Here is a 16,141-nt window from a genome sequence, read left to right on the forward strand (position 1 = left end):
TCAGGCTCTCCCAGCTTCTCCTCGTCCTCCTCCACCCATCACACACCAGACAAGCTATTTCCGGGCAAGGTTCACACTGCCCACCTCCCTGCACCTGTTCACGCTGTGCCTCAGCCTGGAATGGCCTTCCCACCTCCCCTCGTCCGAATATCCCCACCCACCCCGGCCTGCGGTCCTCCACACACTCCAGTCTTTGCTCCTGTCGGGGCCTCTCTCTGGAATACCTCTGCACCCCCTTTTCGCCCTGCCTCCTATTCACGCTGCAAAACCCCATCCAGGCAGTTCCTCCTTCGTGGGGAAACCTCCAGGCCTCCTCCCTCCCTGTGCCTCACCTGGAAGGCACCCTTCATCCTCTCCCTCAGGCAGCTGCTTTGCCTTGACCTTGAGCAGGCATTTAGTGTCTCTGTCCCGCCATGTGTGGGGGGCCTGTGCCCGCTTCGGCTCCACCGTGTTGGGCCTAGCAGTGAGTGCAGGTGGGACAGAATTAAACCACACTTAACTGAAGCCCTTGGGATGTCACCTCCTCCATGAAGCCTTCACAGAACACTGCTCCGTGACAGGTGGCAAAAGCCATAATGCTTCAGAGTAACTCCAAAGACACCTGTCCCGAGAAAGACCCCGCCTACTACAAACCAGAAGTTGGCAGCCTGACGCTTTGAACACACTGCGTATGTCCCTGGTCGCCTCTCAGTTCCTCAGATGGCCCTGCTCCTTCCTGCCTGGAATGCTCCTGCAAGCACCCCTCCCCGACTTCCCTCTCTTCTTCCTCACACTGCCTGCTGACTCTTACTCAGTCCCTCCTCCAGCCCCATCTCAATGTCACCTCCTCAATGTCACTTCCTGAGCCCCAGCCAGGTTGGCTTCTCAACCCAGCAATCTGTGGTGAAGTCAGCACCCCGAAAGGCAGGCGCCAAGCCTGGCTTGCTCCTCATTGCACCCTGAGGCCGGCACCGCACTTGGCACATGGCTGGTTCTCGGCACACCTACTCTGGACAGCACCCACACCGCCATAGGATTTCGGGTCCAGGGAGACACTGCTAGGCATCATGGGAAAAGAAGCCTCTATGTTGTCTTTGGCTTTGGCCAGAAACACTCCCTTAGGATGATCTTAGGGTGTTGGGACACTCTCTCCTCTAATGTCCAGTCTGAAACTCTAGCGCCAAAAAGCCTCCCAAATTCCTTAAGCCCAAAGCATCTATGTTCTCTGGACCACCCCCGGGGTCTCAGGGGCTATGGTCATGGGGGAAAAGCTGCATCCTGGGACCTGTAGCAGCCCAAGAACCTACTCTGGGGCCAGGCAGAAGACTATGGGTCGTCACACATTAGCCACGTGACCCACGACAAAAGGACTTCAAGTTACTCCCATCAGACAGATGAGAAAACCAAGGTCCTCAGAGGTTAAGGAACTTTTCCAAGACCAGCCAGCTCATCAGCATAGGAGCTGGGATTCAAGCCCTGCTTCTTCCGTGGCATCCATTAATGAGCGAGTGAGTGGACAAATGAACCGGGAGACAGTCACCCAGAGCTGGGAGGGAGCAGATAGCTCCTATGGAGCCCAGTCCTGGCTGTGTGACTCTGGGTAAGTAACCTAGCTTCTCTGATCTTCACCTTCTTCACTGTGAAAAAAAAGCCCCATCTTTTTGGGCCGTTAGGAGGATTCGAAGAGACAGAGGACATTCAAGCCACTCCATGGGGAGAAGCTGAGAAGCTGAGCAGTCTCATATTTGACGTCCCCACACACCCGTCCACCGACCCCTCCCCAGAAGACCAGCTGCCAGAGCCTGAGGGATTCCTGCAGCGACACGTCAGTGATCTGCCGCTCCCAGGAGCCCCCCTGACTTCAGAGACCCACAGGCAGCCGGGACTGGAGGACCATACACTGCCACTACGGCCCACCCTCACTCTCTTTTTCCACGTGAGGAAACTGAGGCTCATGCACAGGAAAGGACTTGCCCAAGATCTCACAATCAGTTGGCGGCAGAGCCAGGACTAGATCCCGTTACCCAATTCGGGGCCCATGTGGTAAGCACCTATGCGATTTCGTGGCGGGAGATAGCGGAGCCGGGACGTGGGGGCTGACCCTGAGCTCTGGGGCAGGCAGGTAGCTCACAGGTGTGCCTGCTGCCATTCCAAACCCTTCCTACTTAGATCATTTCAGTGGGCCCAGAGAGTGGATTCTACCACCGTCCTCATTTTACACACGAGGAAACTGAAAATCAGAGACTAGGAGTGACCTGCACGAGGTCGCACAGACGGGGCGTTTTCACCCCGAGTGTGTGCGCCTCTTTCTTCACTCCCCACGACCCCGGAACGGAGTATAGGAGGAAAATGGGGACAGGTGAAAGGGGTGCCGGGTTCCGGCATCTTCTCAGAGCAGGCCGGAGCATGTCCTGCCTGCAGTGTTCTCAGCTCTGTTCTAGAAGCTGGCGGGACAGCAGTGAACTAGACAGACCAGGGCCCTGTCCTCCCAGAGTGTCCATCTTGGCGGGGGAAGTCAGATCAGGATGGGCTATGAAACATCAAGCAGGGTGGGGGGATGGAGGGGACCTGGATGGAGGGAGGGGACACTTTAGACGAGAGGCCGGGGGGCGTGATACCTGAGCTGGAAACTGAATGATGGGAAGGAGGGCGTGCAGAGGCTTGGGGAAGCTCGTGCGTCTGGGGTGATGAGGGAGGAGAAGCATCATTCAGGGCTTTGAGCGTCAGGATAGGAGGTGGGTTTTAAGGGTGGAGGGGAGCCATGGGAAAGATTTCAGACAGTGTGGCTCCATCTCATGTTCACATTTGGAAGCTCCCTTGGGCTTCTGTTTGAGAAAGGCTACAAGGAAGAGCGGTGGGATGGGGAGAACCCCCGTGGCACAGGCACCCAAGGGCACGGTCTTCCTGCCACATCTTTCTGTCTCCAACACCCAGCACGAAACCATCCACAGAGCAGGCTTCGGTCTCCCCATCTGTGAAATGGGGCTTGACCCTGAGATGTTCACCCCTAGCGGCCGGCAGCAAGTTGAACTTGGCTCTCTGCTTATCTGATCTCACGTGGGCAGCATGTGCCATTCTGCCCCAGCGAACCCTGCCATCCCCAGCCTCAGCCTCTCCCGAGATATCCAAGCGGCCCCAAATCCTATCTCCCCGGCTGCCCCCACCCTCCAACGTCAAGGGCTCAGTGTGACTCGTTTTCTCCTCCCTGTCACAGAGGCTTAGGGATTGTCCGGAGCTCGGCAACTCTATACTAGAAGACGAAGGAGGATGGCAGGCACGACTGGCCACATACTTTGCAGGGTCCGATGTAAAATAAAAACGCAGGGCCCTTTGCTCAAAAATTAAGAATTTCAAGACGGAGATAGGAGGCTATTAAGCCAAGGGCCCTGCGCGGCTACCTAGATGGCACACCCGAGAAGCCAGCCCTAGTCTCTGACTCAGCTCCTCAGAGAGCCCTGGGAAGGTAGACCTTGTCTGATCCATCTGTCTGTCCTTCTGCCAGGTTGTCCAGGACAACCAAGTTTGCCAGGCGACTGGCTGCTGGTCCCACCACCCTGTCCTGGAGAACACGTCTTCCGTTCCCTGCCGGGAAAGCACCCGGGCAATGAGCTTGGGGTCTCCCAGCCCAGCCCTTGCCTCCTGTAAAAAGGGAAACTGAGGCTCAGAGAGAGGAGGCGACTGGGCTAAGCTAGCTGGTGGGCTCTCCAGCCCAACTAGGACAGGTAGAAGCAGAAACGCAACAGTGCCAGCATCCTCCTAGTGACAGTGGCCTTCTGTAGGAGCCGCCTTACCTGAGTCCACATCTGCCTCGATGCTCAAGTCTAGAGCCAGCCCTCCCTCAGCACTCAGAGGCGCTGATAAACATTTGATGACGGATGGTGAATGGGCAGATAAGGGCAGGTGCAAAGAATGGCTTGTACTGGCACCAAGTTACATGGGGAGTGAGGGACCGAGCTGGGGCAGAAGTTGATTTTCCAGGTTTCCTGCCCAGGTTTCTCTGCCCTCTCCTGGCCGCCTGACTTTCAGCTGCCTAGGCCAGGTCAGTGTCCCAGGGGAAAGTATCAGTAGAGGGAGCTCAAGGCACCAGTGAGCCTGGGGGGCAGGCCCCTTAGTGGCTGTGAGCCTCAGCTTCCCCATGGGTGATCCAGTATCATAATACCCATGAGGATGAAATGAGATCAAACGTGTGTGACATTTCACGCAGGAGCCAGCACACAGCAGGCCCTCAAAAGATAGCAGGCCCTCCCCGTGAAATTCGATTCAGGTCAACTCAAAACACATCGATTGTGTCTAAGATAACATACAGATTACGCTGTGCACAGACGCTGTGCTAAGACAATGGGGTGACCTAAAAAAACTGAATGAGGCTCCCTGCCCTCACAGGCTCATGCTTATAAGGAAGATCAGATAAAGTTACTCTGGGGAGTGAGAGAACCCTTCAGGCCTGATCAGAACTGGCTTCCTGGAGGACGGGGCACTGGCACTGGGCCTGGAGGTCTTCAGGAAGGAAAGGCAGCCAGATAGAGAAAACAGCTTAAGCAAAGGCCCTGAGGGGGTAATGCCCCAGGAGTGTTTGGTGAACAGAGGGGGCCGTGAAGCTAGAAGGGAAAGTTGAGAGAAGACCACAGACCACATAGAGCCTTGAACGCTGGGCTACGGAGTTGGGACATTATCCTGTGAGTGATGGGGGCCGTTGGGGGCTGGTGGAGGAGGGGCTGGTGCTTCCCCCCTTATCTTTCCCCCCTGAGTCTGACACCCAGACTCTCTTACATACATGACAACCCTGCCTCCACATTCGACAAGAGGATGGGGCCTCCGATTGGTTTCCAGATGGCATTGCTTTCTCCCCAACACACGCATGTGTCCTGGTGTCTCTGCTCCTCATCATCAAGGCCCTCAATTACTTCCTCCTCCACTCACCCCGCCACTCCCCTCCACTCCTCTGACCCAGCCCCTCTTCCCACCCTGCTCCTGCTCAGGCCAGCCCTCTCCATCCCCCTCTTCCTCGAGGTCCTCCGGAAGGCCACCTGCTCCCCTTCGCCACCACCTGACCCTGACCCAGTCCCTCTCCATGCTGGGAGCCCTCAGCCCTCGCCCTGACAGCTCCTCTTGGCCTTGGTGGCTGCCTGCCGGCCATATCATCAGGCAGCTCTGCCAGGCAGACCGGCTGGGGCATCTCCCAGTTGCCTGACCCCCAAATGCCCACACACAGCCAGGCACACAGGAAGTGCCTGAAGAGGGGGTGGGCTTGGTGAAGCGTGTCTCCCCATCCTCCAAGCTCCCCACCCACCCACGAGACTCACACGGTGGGGATGTACTCTCCTGGGAAGGCGTTGGTGGTGTAGCTGATGAGCAGGCAGGTCTTTCCCACAGCTCTGAAAGACAGGAAGTTCCAGAGGACAGAGGTCACGGGCCCTGTCCGAGATGTGGGGAAGACCCAGGCCCACCCCTCTGGCCTTGGTTTCCCCCATCTGAGGATCTCTGTATCCCTGTGTCCAAACCCGAGAGCCACAGAGTCACCAGGAGCGCTTGGTAGAGGGCAGACTTCAGGTCCTCCCCAAGGATTCTGACCCAGGGGTGTGGGGTGGGACTGGGCATTTGTGTTTTGAGAAACCTTTCCCAGGCGACACCGACGTGGGACAGAGGGTTAAGGGCAGGGGGTGCCCAGGAGACCTGCTGGACTGGACAACGCTGCAGGGCCCCCGGTGCCTGACCAAGCTGCCGTCATGCCTGGGCTTCAGATTCTGGCTCCACCTGCCAGTGTCCCAACCTTGGGCAAGTTAGTTATCGTCCCCATGCCTCGGTTTCCCCATCTAGAAAATGGTTGAGTCCATCCTCAGAGAAAGGGACTGAGTCGTAAATCAGACGAAGCTCATGAAAGAGCTGAGCTCAGTGCCAGGCACAGCATAGCTGCCAGCAGATCTTAGAGAAAACCTGTTCCCCGACCCTTTCCCCTCACCAGAGAGCACAGCGGTTAAGAGCTCAGAGTTCTGCAGTCAGAGAGACCTGGGTTCAAATCCCATAATGTCTTGGGCAAATTACTTAACTTCTTTGAGCTTAAGTTTTCCCACCTGTAAATGGTCCTAATATTAGGATTGGTGAGAGAGTAAAACGGAGGGGTGTGACTAAGCCCAGGGCCTGACACGTAGATGCTAAGTAAATAGTGGTCATCCCTTATTCATGCCGTCTTCCCCTCAGGCTGCTGGGTTGTGGGGGGTGGGGGTGGGGAGACGGGCACAGGTGAAAACCAAAGGGGCAGCCCTGGGCCCCCCTCCACTGTTTCGTCACTTCCTGTTCTGAGCTGGCCTGCCTCTCGTCCCCTCCCCGCCCTCCCCAGGCCCTGCCAACAAGGTAACTTTGAATGACTAGAACGTTGCCCTTGGCTTCCGCCCTCCCCTCCTCAGATCTGATACAAAGCAGAAGTGGGCATGCGGGCAGATAACGGCCAGCAGTGCACGGGAATCGGCTGAGGGAGCCTGATCAGCCGGCGCCCCCACCAGTGCAGCAGAGCCAAGTAAGCGGGGACTCCAGGGACCCAGACCAGGAAAGAGCGGAGTCTCTCGAGGCCTCAGGCTGCCCCGCTGTAGGATAGGACAGCTGGATAAGAGGCCTGCCCAGCTGGAATGTGCTGGGTTGTGCCCAGCTGCACCTACGGCCACTCCTGGGTTATACCGGGGGCTAGACCCTGAGACACTGTTGCTCAGAAGCACGAGAGATTGGCATTTGGAACTGTCACCTCACAGACGAGAAAACTGAGGACCACAGGGGGACATGACAACCTGAGGTCACAAATCTGATGGCTGAGAAGGTGCCTCAGCCCAGCCTGTCTCATATTGACCCACGCAATCACCCCATCTCTTCGTCCCCGCTCCTTCCCTGTCTCTCATGCCCGCTGCTTCTGCTCCTCGCCCACATACCCCACACATCCTCCCCAACCAGGCAGTTGAGTGGGGGAAGGATGAGCACACGCTATGTGCAGGACAACCACTGAAATGCTCCAAGTGACCCCACATGAGCCTCTTCACAGACTGCCAAGGGGGTTCAGAGAGGCACTGAGACTTGCCCAAGGCCAAACAGCAGAATAAGCCAGTGACTACAGCTCAGGTCAGCCTGGGGACAAAGGCCAGATTTTTGGTTCCCCACCCCGCACCTGCATCCACGGAGTTAGAGACTGAGGTCCCATGGGAGACCTGCCCCAGCTCTCAGGGTGCAGACGAGGGGCCCCAGGCACCCCCACCCACAGTCCTGTACCCTCCATCCAGGAAGCTTCCGGGGTGAGGTGGGCAGAGAGCATGAAGCTATCCTCAGCCCACCCCAGGGGCTTCCTCTAAGAGTTCCTGGGAGAAGAAGGGGCAGTCTACGTGGCCACCTCTCAGGGACCCCTGCGGAGCAGGGGGCTTCCTCAGGGATGCCGGGGCAGGAGGGTCTCAGGGGTCCCCAGAAGGGGCTGTGAGGAAGTTCAGCCAGGTACCTACCCATCTCCGACCACCACACACTTGATGGCCTGCATCGTGTCCGGGGCCTGGCAGGTGGCAGTGGTGACAGCTCGGGGCGTGGAGTGTTTCTGCGGGCAGGGCACCAGGGGTGCGGAGAACCTAGTGAGGTGCCCAGACTGAGCAGCGGCAGCAGCGAGCCGGGAGGCAGGAGGAAGCGGAAGGGGAACTTGCCCAAACGGCGGCCCCCACCACGGCCGCTGCAGAAGGCGGAGCGTGCAGTCTAGCGGGGCAGCTGGGGGCCGGGGGTGGGGAAACTCAGGTGCTGGGCTGGGCCCTGGCCACCCCCATGGCATCCCTGCTCTGGGGCACTAGCTGGAGCCCTAAGGACCCTCTTGGCTGGGGACTCGTGTCTGTGGGCAGGGCCAGAGTTGTTCTCCAAGGACTCGAGGTTTCCAAGAGTTCGGTTCACCTCAGTTCTAAGTAATAAAGATTTAATGAGCACTGACTGTGCGCCAGGTACAGTACCGGGTACTGGTGGGTCCAGGATGCAAGGTGTATATCCTTCCCTGGGGAAGACACAAACTCATCACGGTTGTTCATAAAACAAGACAGGAAGTGATAGGGTCACAGGGAATCTACGGGGAGGGGACCTCCAAGTTACACAGAGGTGGAGAGGGGCACTCAGGGTGAGGGGGTTGCATGGGCAAGATACAGAGACTCCCACAAACGGAGTACTGTGGGAACCCCCAAGGTGTGAAAGAATGGGGGAGCGTGATGAGGCAAGAAGCGGGGTGAGGGCCAGCTGATAGAGAAGGGGAAATAGAAGGGAAATGACAGGCAGCGCCCCATGCCAGCCAGGCCCTGTGCCGGAGGCACCCTCTAGGCCCAGACACCCTGGAACTAGGAACTGTGGCCCATTTTAAAGATGCAGAAACAGAGGCTTTGAGAAATCAGGTGACTCCAAACACTCCTGGCACCCCAGCTGCTGTCTGGGGGACAAAGGCTGAGTTCTGTGGTTCTCAGAGAGAGCGCTCCCCTTGAGCCAGGGCAGACTCGGTCTGAGCAGCGTGTCTCCCCACTGGGCTCTGAGTTCACCTAGTCTTCATTCACTGTCCATTGCCACTGCTCCCCACACACAGCACCTTTCCAGCTCCAGGAGTGGGGAGGAGCTGGGCAGAGACACTGGTCACCCACCCTGGACTCACTCAGGACAAACCCAAAGACCACAGGAGAGTGTGGAGCTCGGGGTCTACTGGGCGACCGGCATCCCACCCACTCCCCGCCCTGGGAACAGAGCCTAGGATTCCCCCAGGCACCTGGAGGCTGACTCCTTCCAGAACTGTCTACACAGACTCCAGGGTTGGTACTAATGGCTTTTGCTGACAAGGAAATACAGCCTCCCCAGGGCCTGCTCCCACGCTTGGCCAGTCAGTTATCAAAACCAGCCAATGAACTTCGAGGTCTTTGCTCTGTGCTTTGCACAGGATGAGCTGAGGTGGTTCAAAGTGCTTCAAGGCGCCCAGCCTGGGTCAGAAAGGCCCAGTGCTCCCCCCACAACCCCCCCCCCATCCCCCCGCCCCCCCTTGACACAGTGTCCCCTCCCCGTCATGACCCAGCCCGGGCTTCCTCCCTCCCCGGCCGCCTGAGGACTTTATTCTGGGTACTCCCCGACATCCACATTCTTTTCCCAACCACTGCAGGACAAACTCTGTGTTAATGTAAAAAAACAAAAACAAAAACAAAAAAACGAAAAACAGTGTGCTAAATGCAATGTAGTATCCTGGATTGGATCCTGGAGCAGAAGAACATTAGTGGAAGAAGCAGTAAAACCCAAAACAAATCAAAATTTAGTTAACAGTATGGTACCAAAGTGAATTTCTTAATTTTGACAAATCCACCAGGGGTATGTAAATAATGTTAACCTAAGGGGAAACTGGATGGAAAATATACATGAATTCTCTTACTATCTTTGCAACTTCTCTATAAATCTAAAGTTATTCCAAAATAAAATGTCTATTTTTTTTTTTTTTAAAAAAAAGAAGAAGAAGAAGAAGAAGAAAAGATGCACCTCTTTGGGAAGTCACAGCCGATGAGTATGGCCACATGACTTGGAAACAGGAATATGTTTTATCTCCCGTCTGCCCTCAGGGTGGGGCTCCCTTATACAGTACTCAACCTGCCCAAACGCACAGGGCCACAGCGACCCTAAAGCTGCACCTGTCCTCCATGCCGACAAAGCCACTTCTTCGGGACAGCCCAGGCAAAATCGTTTCCCTGGTTTAGGGCCGCCTGCCTCCCTCCTTCATTCTGCATGCATCAATTAAACACCGCTTGAATACCTAGCTCTGGGCTTGGTACTGTAGTGGATACAAAATCTGGATGAATAGAAAAGTGTACAATTCCTTACATTTCAACAGATACACGCACCCACGAAACCTCGACCACAACCAAGATGCAGAGCGTCACAGAACATTTCCATCACCATGGAAAGCTTCCTTGCGCCCCTGTGCAGTCCATTTCCCCCCACCCCCACCACACGCCAAAGCTCTGACTTACCGTTGCTATAGGTTACTTTGCATTTTCTAGAATTTGACATAAATGGAATTGCACAATACGAGGCCTCCTGCACACGGCTTCTTTCACTTAGTGTGTATTTGAGAGTCATCGAGGTGGTCGCATGTGCCGGATCCATCCCTCTCATTAGAGAGCAGGGTTCCATCCAGAAGATGTGTCACAGCTTGGTTATTCATTCAGTCCTGTCCACTTCTAACCGCACTTTGCAAACTCACTGAATCACAGAACCATGGGGCCTCTGGGCATGCAGAGAGGGACACGTAAAGGCCATCTTTAGCCAACCTCGCCCTTGCACCACTGGAATCCAATGCTTGGTTCACTGCCCACACTGCAGCTGCCCAGCCCCTGCTCACATACTTCCAATGACAGGGAACTCATTCCCTTAGGAGACAATTTCTTCCAACCTTGGGGAGCAAGCCTGTTAGAAAACCTTTCTTCATTTCAGCTCAAATTCAGCTCCTTAGATTGTCCCCTCAAAGATCCTAGTTTTGTCCTAGGGCCACTCAGTTCTCTCCTCCCTACTCCAGGCCCTAGGATTCAGGAGGCAAAACATCCACCCAGCAATGTACTGATAAATGTTTAATTTATACGTCTGGGTTAGTGATTTTTGCTGGGGTATAATATTCCATGATACGAATATATCAACGTATATTTCTTTAATCTCCGATTAATGGATGTGTAGGAGGCTTACCATGTTTGCTTCACAAACAATTCCGCTATGAATACTTGTGGCCTCCTGGAGCTGGTGTTTGAGTTTTTTCCAGAAAGGGGATGGCAGAGCTGTAGGCACATGCATCTTTCACCTCAACAGACAGTGAGAAATCATTCTGCATCCTCCTCCTGATCCACACCCTCACCCACAGTTGGTCTTGGAAGTCTTTATATTTTCACCAAGCTCGTGAACTGGCATCCCATTGTGGTTTTAATGTACTTGAACCAATTTCTGGTGATGCTAAGCATCTTTATTGAACATTTAGGTTTCCTGTTCCATAAAATGTCTTTTCATATCTTTTGTCCATTTCTCTATTCTTTTATGTTTATTTGGGAAAGTTCTTTGTATATTCTGATTTCTAAACTCAAATTTAAAACTCTGATTTCTATATGCACTGCAAATTTTTTTTCCAGTCTTTAGGATGTCTTTTGATCAGCTGTGACTTTTAAGAAACAGAGCTTTTATTTAAATGTAGTCCTGTTTACATTTCTTCCCTAATGACTTGTGCTTTTAGAGTGAATCTTGCTTAAGAAGCCCTTGCCTACTCTCATTTCATAAAGATGTTCTCCTCCATTTTTCTCTAAAGCTTTGAAAGTTTTGCTTTTCATATTCAGGTCTTAACATACTTGGCATGGATTTTAAGTTGTGGTGAGATATGAACTTCTTCAGGTTCTGTGAGATATGGATTTAATTTCATCGTCTCCATAACCAGATGCTGTGGCACCATTTATTGAGGCATTCCGCCTGCCTCTTCGCCAGTGAGCTGCCCCCATCTGTCACACGGCCAGTGTCTGTCTTCGTGTGTCTATTCCTAGCTTCTCTATTGGTCTATTTGTCCTCTCTGGGGCCAGTACAATACTGCCTTAATTACCAAAATTCTGTGTCAGGTCTTTATATCCGGCAGGGCAAATTCTCCCCTCTTGAATGTTTTCAAACTTCTTATAGTTATTGCTGACCATTTGTTCTTTCATATAAATTTTGGAATAAGCTTGTCAAGTCCCAAGAGAAACTATGCCAGGATTCTGATTAGAATTCTGTTCCGTTTATAGAGGAATTTGAGGAGAACTGACATCTTGGTAAATTCAGTCTTCCTATCCATTAACGTGTTCTATTTCTTCTTTATGTCTTTCAATAAAGTTTTATAATTTCCCCTGAGGAAGGTTGTGCATATTTTTTTCATTAGATTTATTGCATATTACATTCGGTGTCACTATAACAAACATTTTTTTAAATTGCATTTTCTGTTTGTTGCTTACATGTAGGAAAAATGTCAAATTTTGTACATGGGACTTTTATATATGGCAACCTGGGTAGGAATTCTTATAATTTATCTAGAGATTTTGCTACTAACAAGTCTTTGTAGACAGTCTTAGCATTTGTGGAAAATGACAGTTTTATTTCTTCCTTCTTGATTTTTATAACTTTAATTCCTCTGGTCATCTGGAGCCTTTACTGCCCGTTGAATAGAATCAGTGATGGCGGGCATCTCTGTCTTATTTCCGAATTTAAAAAGAGTGCTTCTGTGATTCACCATTGAAGATGATGTAGGCGGATATTATCATCAGTTAAAAAAATTTCCCCACTATTCTTAGTGACAACTGTTTTGTTGTTATCATAAGTGTTGAATATTATTGATTTTTTTCCTGTATCTATAGAGATGTTGTGAATGACATTAATACATTTTCTAATGTTCAATGACCCATGCACTCCTGCAGAAACCTAACTTCGTCACTTTGGGCAATGCTGCTGACTGTCCCTCAGTAGACATTCTCAGCTTCTTTTAACAACAGAGCTCCAAGATTGTAGCCGGCCAGCTCACCCAGCTGCAGACCACATTTCTCGGTCTCTCTTGCCACAGGGTGTGGCCCCATGACTAAGTTTGGGGGAAAAGGGACAAATGGAAATGATGTGTGCCACTTCTCAGTCATCATCTCCCAGAAAGCTAAACCATTTGTCCTGTGCATGTTTTTTCTCTTTACTGGCTAGAAAATAGAGATGCCAGCACAATCCTAGATGTGTGGGGGGTGGAAGGTCAGGACCACTCGCTTCTGGACGGGGGAGAACAACATACTTTGTCTTCTTGAAGCCACTGTATTGTATTATGGGGTCTTTCTGCCATAACAGCTTAAACTCTGCCCTAACAAATGCAGTCATGGTGATTGCCTTTTATATATCTCTGGCTTAAGGTTTTCAAAATGGGGGTGGGAATTGGGGAGTTCCCATGTTCATCAATGGAATTGGCCAGTAATTTATTTGCCTTTCTCATATTGTCCTTTTTTTTTTTTTTTTTTTAAGAGAGGGGTTAAGTATCAAGATTATACTAGTTTCATTAAATGAACTGGCAGTATTATCTCTTTTTCTATTTTTAGAGAAGTTTGGATAATATAAAACTATCTCTTCTTTGAAGGTTTTATAATATTTGTAAAGCCATCTGAATCTGATTTTGGAATTATGTGAGAGGAGGAAGAGGTAGATATTAAACTACTAATTCAATTTCTCTAATGGATATAGGACAATCTGGAATTTCTATTACTTCTTAGCCATCTTTTATATATTTTTCTAGAAATATTTTATCTATTTTTCTATTTTACTTAGGTTTTTAAATTCATTGAAATAAAGCTATTTATAGTATTATTATACATCTTTTAAATCTCTTCTTTTAAATTTTTATTATATTTCTCTTTTCATCCTATATTAATTTTTTGCCTCCAACTTTTGTTTTTAATTGCTCTCAAAATTTAATTTTATTAATCTTTTCAAAGAACCTTGTTAATTCTTTATACCATAGATATTTTTCCATTTATTTAAATTCTGTTTTTATCTTTATAATTTCCTTTTTTTCTTTTGGGTTTCTTCTATTGTTCTTACTTTACTTCTCAGTTTTGAATGCTTACTTCATGAATTTTCAACCTTTCTTTGTTCCTAATAAGCTCTCAAGGATATAAATTTTCCTCAAATACTACGTTAGCTGCAACCTACAGCTTTTTAAAAAATTGTGGTAAAATATATGTAACATAAAATTTACCACCACGTACAACTTCGATATGTAATATTTTATTATGTTTTAGTTCTAAGTATTTTAAATTTTCATTATGATTTTCTTTTTGATCTATGAGTTATTTGAAAGTGTGTTATTAATTTTCAAATATTGGGAAATGGGATTGTTATCTTTTTACTATTTTTTAATGGTATGGTGGTCAAAGAACTTAGCCTGATTCTTTTAAATCTGTTGAGACTTGCTTTATGTATGACTTAGTGTGGGGTTCATTTTTCATGAATGTGTTTATATTCAGTGATCCCTAAATGTCTAATAAATCAAAGTGGTTAACCGTATTGCTCAAATCTTTTATGTCATCACAAATGGTTTTCATTTCTCTTGCTTGCTCTATCAGTTACTAAGAAAGGTTGGTTAACTCTCCCACCATGATGGTAAATTTGTCAGTTCTCCTTGTAATTCAGTCACTTTTTATTTTTGCCTTATAAATCTTTAGGCTCTATCATCAAAAGCATACAACTTTAGATTTCCTAAAAATGTTAACCTTCTATTAAAATAGCAGCCAATATTTTCTAAGTATTTTCTGTAGTCTAAGAGTCGGCAAAAAGCGGGCACTTAATAAATTATTACAGAAATAAGAGCTTCAAAAAAAAAAGGAAGCCCTTAGGGGTGCAAGTGCCCTCGGGGTCTCTGGCAGGTCCCCTGGAAGCCGAATTGGGAACTCCGAATTGGGCGGAGATCCACTCTGCCTTGGGTCAGTCCCACGCTCAGCATCACAGCCAAGAGAGGTGTCAGAATAGGGGCGGCCAGCTCTGGACACTCTCCAGTGTCTGGAGTCTGTTCCCCATCCCTGCGGGTCCTTGCAGAGTGACTGGGCTCTGGGGTCAGGCTCCTGGGAGGACGATTCAGATTGCTCCTGATCCTCATTACCCAGCTGGGCTCGATGGCCTCGGGCTACTCTTCAGCTCAGTCACCTCCTCCTTGCTGCTGGAGGAGACATATTCTCACCTAAAGCTTCCATGGAGCAAATTCAGGGCTCAGGGAGGGTATTTTCCCCTAGAGATCCCCGCAAAGTCCTGGATGCAGACTGCTGGCCACCATCTTAATCTTTTTGCCCCTGGATCAGGTTCTGTGCCCCAGACACACCCACAGACCAAGCACAGCCAAGTTCCTATTGCACTCACTCTCAGATACCCGGGAACTCTCCTGTGGTGTCACAGGCCACCTTCCCATTGATGGATTGATGAGAGCAGCTGTGCAGGTGCACCTTCCTGTTCCTCTCTTTCAGACACCTGCTCCTCAAGACACTGTCTCCGTCTTTCTCTTTACACCCTCAGGGCCCATTTCAGCCACGCCATGGCTCCCATCAGCAACCCAGAGGCCTGCTAAAGATGCCTTTCACCCCCACTCCAGACGCCCATTGCCCCTTGACCTCAAGTCTTCCCCACCTCCCGTCTCAGTACGACACAACCATCCCACTTCCCTACCTGTGAATGAGGAATATGTCCACATGGTCCAAAATCCAACAAGTACAGAAGAGCCTATCATGACGAGAGCCCATCAGCCTGCCAACCCATCTCTCAGCCACCCAGTCCCCTCCTAGGAGGCCACCACCTTTGCCAATTTCTTCTGTGTCCTCCCAGGGACATTCCAGCAGAAGAAAGCATTTTTTTTATTTCCCTTCTCCCACACCCAAAGGGAGCACATAACGCCAGGTGTCCTGCACATTGCGGGTTTCCAGTTACTATTTACCTTGAGGTTTGTTCTGTATTTGTTCACACAGAGCTTCTTCATTCATTTTTGGCATTGAGCAGAATTCCATTGTTTGGGCATGCTGGAATTCATCTGACTCATTCCTCCTGAAGAAAAGTTTAGGTTTCCCTGCAACCTTTGCTCCTCCAACCGCGCAGCTATGTTTAATGCGGTACACGTACTGTTTTGCCCAGGGGCCAGTATCTGAAGGCTGCCTCCCTTTGGGAGAGTTCCCGGGTCATAAGGCGCATCATTTGTGCCAAACGCCCTCCAAAGGGCTGCACTCATTCATCTTCCCACCGGCAGGGCATGAAAGCTCGTCTCTCACCTTCTCATATTATTATTACACAGTCTTTTAGACAACTTGCTTATTTTTGATCATCCAATAGGCAAAAAATCATAATACGTCAATGGAGTTTTAATTTGCATTTCTTTTAGTATGAGTGAGCATTTTTTTTTTTTCAGAGTTATAAGCCATCTGTATTTCCCTTTTCTGTGAACTGTGTTCTCATACCCGTTGCCCGTTTTCTTATTTGGTACTGATCTTTTTCATTGATTTCCATATAAGAAAATTAGCTTTTTGTCTATCACATGAGTGACAACCACATTTTCCCAGATTGTCACTGGCTTTGCTAAGTGTGGCTTGAGGCATGAGGGCGTCTTCATATCTATGTCGTTTTAGTCGGTCAGTCT

At 50.2% G+C, this 16,141-nt stretch overlaps 1 protein-coding gene across 2 annotated transcripts in view; it reads right to left on the reverse strand.

Annotated features, from left to right (window-relative positions):
* RAC2 (Rac family small GTPase 2) overlaps positions 1 to 15,272 on the reverse strand; it is a 25,447-nt gene extending 10,175 nt beyond the window's left edge. Inside the window, exons 1-2 of one of the 2 annotated variants that reach the window (XM_023527418.1) lie at positions 15,184 to 15,272; positions 5,283 to 5,354 (exon numbers count right to left, since the gene is read on the reverse strand). In XM_023527418.1, the coding sequence (XP_023383186.1) occupies positions 5,283 to 5,354; positions 15,184 to 15,257 (146 nt within the window). In that variant the 5' untranslated portion in view covers positions 15,258 to 15,272. Of the gene's footprint in view, positions 1 to 5,282; positions 5,355 to 7,454; positions 7,654 to 15,183 lie in introns of those variants that run through there. The other variant, XM_011387517.2, reaches the window with a different exon arrangement.
* Between the last annotated feature and the right edge of the window lie 869 nt (positions 15,273 to 16,141).

The sequence above is a fragment of the Pteropus vampyrus genome, unplaced genomic scaffold (assembly GCF_000151845.1).
Source record: "Pteropus vampyrus isolate Shadow unplaced genomic scaffold, Pvam_2.0 Scaffold16, whole genome shotgun sequence".
Lineage (NCBI taxonomy): Eukaryota > Metazoa > Chordata > Mammalia > Chiroptera > Pteropodidae > Pteropus > Pteropus vampyrus.